Below are 2,884 nucleotides of genomic sequence, written 5' to 3'. Positions count from 1 at the left end.
CCACGCCACATGCCGGAGAACCCGCTGGCGCGACAATGGGCAGCGGCGGCCCCGGCCGCGGTCGAAGCCACGACGCGCGAGGAACGTGAAGATGGCCCACCAGGCACCGACCATGAAGAAGACAACCCGTTGCGACACGTCGTGTTGCGCATGGCAATGAGCACGCCAATGGCAACGCACTGAAAGAACAGACCCGCCGTGTAGCCGATACCGATGCCCTTGGCCGAGATTTGTGTCGACAGGTTCAACTCCACCGACGTCAGCTCCTCGCGTGTTGCTCTGCGCGGCCAGTCGGGCGTGACCATGTCCTCGGCGTTCGAGAGCAGCGGTGACGTCGCATCGGGGTCCGCAGGTGCCGCGCCCAAATCGGCGCCGGCCCCCCTCATGGTATGAGACTCGAGGTCCGTCTGGGCAAAGTCGGGAACATGCTTGTTCTCGGCCTCGATGACGTCGGGGTGATGGCGCACCAAGAGCGGCAGGAACGAGTTGAGCAGCACAAACGATGCGCCAAAGGATGTGTTGGAGACGATGGCGAGGAGGGCGCCAAAGAGGTAGGTGTTGGCGCTGACGAAGATGTACATCATGACGGCAACGCTGCCGGTCCATGCGAAGCCGAGGAGCAGCTTCTTGCGAAAGTTGCCGTGATCAGCGGCGCAGCTGATGCTGACGACGAGCAGGGCCTGGACGAGGACGCTAATGGAGAAGGTGTACATGGCGAAGCTGGCCGTGTTGACCTCGGCGCCGAGGACGTAGACGACGCATTGGCCGTCAGCCTTGTTCTTCGAATCGCTGGTGCCGCAGGGGGTGGTTCGGTCGGAGAGCAGAACGCCATTTTCGCGAGCGAGGGTTTCTAAGAGGATGGGAATGAAAGAGCCTGGAGGTTGTCAGATGAGAGAAAGAGACGGAGAAGTGGTGAGCGTGACGGGACACGGCTCGACATACCAATAGCTAGGAAGACGGGTCAGCTCAAAGCGCAGAGAGAGGTGTCAACGTGTCAGAGAGACAGGCAGACGAGATCAACGAGATGGACGTACCACAGATGACATAGGTCTCGGCAGCAAAGGCGTAGGCATACCATCCGGCGAGCTCCTTCTGCGAGGTCGGCCTCGTGTCCTCACCACTGTAGCGGCCCGGCGACGATCCGTCATCACGCCCATAACGGCGGTCCCCGTTGCGGCCGGACATGGCGGGAAACAAAAGCTGGCGATGGTGGTAGTCGTAGTCGTCGTCGTCCTCCTCGGATTCGGAGCGCTCGTCGTCAGCTTCGAAGGACGAGGAGAAGGAGATGAAGGACTTCTTGGAGAAGTTGGACAGGCGCGACCAGAGACGAGGGGCGGGTGGTGGACGGGCATGGTTGTCCTGGCGCGGGACCATGACAAGTGATAGCTGTCCCCCGTGTCCCTTTCAGGGGAGACGGGAGCCCGTGACAGCCTGGTTCGGGGGCGTGACTCTCAGTGAGGTCAGGCAAGTCAGGTACCTCAAGCCAGGTACCCTGAACGGGCAAAAGGTCGCCTGAACGGGGGAAGTGGACGGGGAGGGGGGGGGGGCACGGCTGACCGGCCTGTTTCAGCCGGGTCGAACCACTAGAGCAGGTGCAGGCCGCCTGGAATGGGGGGTGGAGAGGGCACGACGGCCTGGGCTCGGCTGCTGTGCTTTAGTTCTCGGGGCAGCAGGTCCCCTAGACGCGCCACAGAATGAGCCACTCGGCGGTTTCTTCGGGGGCAGCCACACAGGCGGCAGGCGGCAGGTGACAGGCGGGAGGTAAGGTAGGTAGGGAAGGTGCGGGTCGTATACAGCACCAAGACCAAGAGGGGAAGGGGTTGAGGGGGGAGAGGGAAGGAGCAGGAGGAGGAGGAAGGAGGAGGAGGAAGTCTGGGAGAAGACTGAGGCAGTAGCAACGAAGGGGGGAGGAGAGAGAGAGAGGGAGAGAAGGAGAGAGAGGGTGAGAAGACAACCAAGCAAACGGGGAGAGAATAGGGACTCCGCTGTGCATTTGAACGACAAGAAGCGACGCGCACGACAGGCCACGTCTGGGGTTCCTTCGAGTTTTCGACCATTTCCACACTGGGCATAATGGTGCTCGTGCTTCGCCCACGACTGACCGACCGACCCTCTGCCGGTTTGACCAAACATGCACCAGCGAACCCGCCATGGCAGGAAACGAGCTAGGAAGGGAGGGCATGGCACGGCGATGCAAGGCTTCCTCCCTTTCTCTCTCCCATCGTATGCCATCAACCCCATGGATGCCATGGATGCCATGCCTGGCATGCCTGCCAGGTGGGATCCCTGCTGCGGCATCCCCGCTTGGGTTTCCTGCTCGAGCTGCCCAACTGGCCAACAATCTTCGCATGCGGCCCTCCACCACCCGAAAAGCGAGAGGCGACGCAACGAAAGCACAGCACCATGGAGATGCGCCCCAGAGCGCCAAAACAATGCGGATCTCGAGGATCGCCTTCCTGTTCCCTTAGGGGCGGCCAGAGTTTCCCGTTCTCTCATGGGGCGAAACCTCGCCAGAAGGGGTGTGCTGGTTTTGCGCTAGCCCGTGGAGCCGCCGCTCACAGGCAGCTCGGCGTTGGGATCTCATCATTGAAAGAGGAAGACAGCAGCTGAGAGTGAATGCCGTGCGCCTACCAGGTAGTATTGCCAGGGTCGGATTAAAATTCATGGGCAGATGGGCAGCAAGAAACCCGTTTTTGTCAACTCTTGTTTCGCCGGGCTGCGGGAAACAGAAACATGGCAAGGCTGATCATCCGTCCCCCCCCCCCATCCCTTGCCCCCCTCCCCCCTCCACCTCCCCTTCAGGTGCCCAGCGTGCCGCCTGCCGCTTGCCGGGGCTTGTCTCTCGGCTGTCTGGGCTCCTCCGACACATTGACCTTGCGAGGAT

The 2,884-nt window shown here is 61.6% G+C and overlaps 1 protein-coding gene across 1 annotated transcript in view; it reads right to left on the bottom strand.

The window, feature by feature from the left end:
• The window catches only part of VDBG_04954 (conserved hypothetical protein), a gene marked incomplete at both ends in the record, with an annotated part of 2,338 nt that extends 964 nt beyond the window's left edge, over positions 1-1,374 (bottom strand). The window contains 3 exons of the mRNA XM_003005302.1: positions 108-874; positions 943-948; positions 1,035-1,374. Coding sequence (XP_003005348.1) covers positions 108-874; positions 943-948; positions 1,035-1,374 — 1,113 coding nt within the window. The remainder of the gene's footprint in view (positions 1-107; positions 875-942; positions 949-1,034) is intronic.
• Positions 1,375-2,884: the final 1,510 nt, after the last annotated feature.

Source organism: Verticillium alfalfae, genomic scaffold, assembly GCF_000150825.1.
Source record: "Verticillium alfalfae VaMs.102 supercont1.5 genomic scaffold, whole genome shotgun sequence".
NCBI classification, from domain to species: Eukaryota; Fungi; Ascomycota; class Sordariomycetes; order Glomerellales; family Plectosphaerellaceae; genus Verticillium; species Verticillium alfalfae.
Note: the sequence above shows the minus strand (reverse complement) of the source record. Positions and strands in the feature narration are given on the sequence as shown.